General features: G+C 41.5%; 1 protein-coding gene across 1 annotated transcript; it reads left to right on the forward strand.

Moving 5' to 3' along the window:
* Positions 1-381: 381 nt before the first annotated feature.
* Positions 382-1163, forward strand: COCCADRAFT_42315 (uncharacterized protein; the record flags this gene model as incomplete). The annotated part of the gene is made up of 3 exons (XM_007720895.1): positions 382-450; positions 810-1006; positions 1049-1163. 3 exons carry the CDS (start codon positions 382-384, stop codon positions 1161-1163), a joined length of 381 nt encoding a protein of 126 aa, XP_007719085.1.
* Positions 1164-1212: the final 49 nt, after the last annotated feature.

Below are 1212 nucleotides of genomic sequence, written 5' to 3' on the forward strand. Positions count from 1 at the left end.
GTAATTAGACCACCAAGCCCCTCAGATAGCGGCTTGAGGACGAACAATCAATAAATCATCTCCACCATTATTGAACACCTATTAAATCTGACAACACCACGACGTAGCCCTAAACTTAGGGTTAGCTTAGGGTTAAGCCCTAACCCTAGCCCTAACCCTATGTGCAGCAACTACCCTATATACTTGTTTATACGAAGCTGCGAGTTTCGCGCTATTATTAGAGAAACTAAAAAAGACTCTCTTAGCCACTGCATATACTATAACATCCTCTGAAGCCTATATTAGGATGCACTTAGGGTTAAGTAAGCCCTAACGCTAAGCCTATTTAAGCGCGATTCAGGGGTGTCAAATTTCGCGATTCGGGGGTGATCAGATCGCTTAATGCGGTATACAACCCTAACGCTAAGCCTATTTCGTTACGATTCAGGCCTCTTTCGCCGCCTCATATTGGTTAGGGCCAAATAACTAGCCCTCTATTAGTAAGAAACAAGATCAACCAAGCCTTCCAGAAGGCTGGCATTAATGGCCCAGTTATCCAACAGGTAGCAACAAGCAAAAGAAATAACCTCATCCTCACAACCACCGAAGGATACTTAGGAGAATTTCTACTAAAGCAAGTTAACACTTAGTAAAACCAGCTACCAATAAAGAAAGCCCAGCCGCTAGAGTCCTGGACTAAACTCGTAGTACACGGAGTGCCAACAACCTTTAACGGGGCTGAAAACCTTCACGTACTCTACACAGAAATCCCAACGTACAATAAGAACCAAACGATCGTTAGGAACCCCTACTAGCTATCAAGAAACTAGAAAGACAAGCAAATAAGCTCTATAGTTATTGCTTTCAAATCCGAAGAAGAAGCGAAGAAGATTGGCAGTAGAATAACAATCCTTGGCGAATCTCTCCGTGTGGAGAAATACCGCCAAATCCCACCTACTGCTCAATGCAGTAAGTGCCAAGGATTTAGACACAACTTTAGCAGATACAAAAACACAGCTAGCTGCTAGTTCTGTGCTAAAAACTATATAACTACTCAGCACTTTTATAGTATCTATAAAGTAAAGGGAAAGGCCTGCAACTATACGCTCCCAAAATGCAAAAACTGTAAACAAACCTACTTTGCTAATAGCAAAGACTGCGAGGTTCTTCTATCTATTAAATAATGGTAGAAAACCTTAAAGTACTACAAATAAACCTAAACAAAAACCCACG

Source organism: Bipolaris zeicola, assembly GCF_000523435.1.
Source record: "Bipolaris zeicola 26-R-13 unplaced genomic scaffold scaffold_788, whole genome shotgun sequence".
Lineage (NCBI taxonomy): Eukaryota > Fungi > Ascomycota > Dothideomycetes > Pleosporales > Pleosporaceae > Bipolaris > Bipolaris zeicola.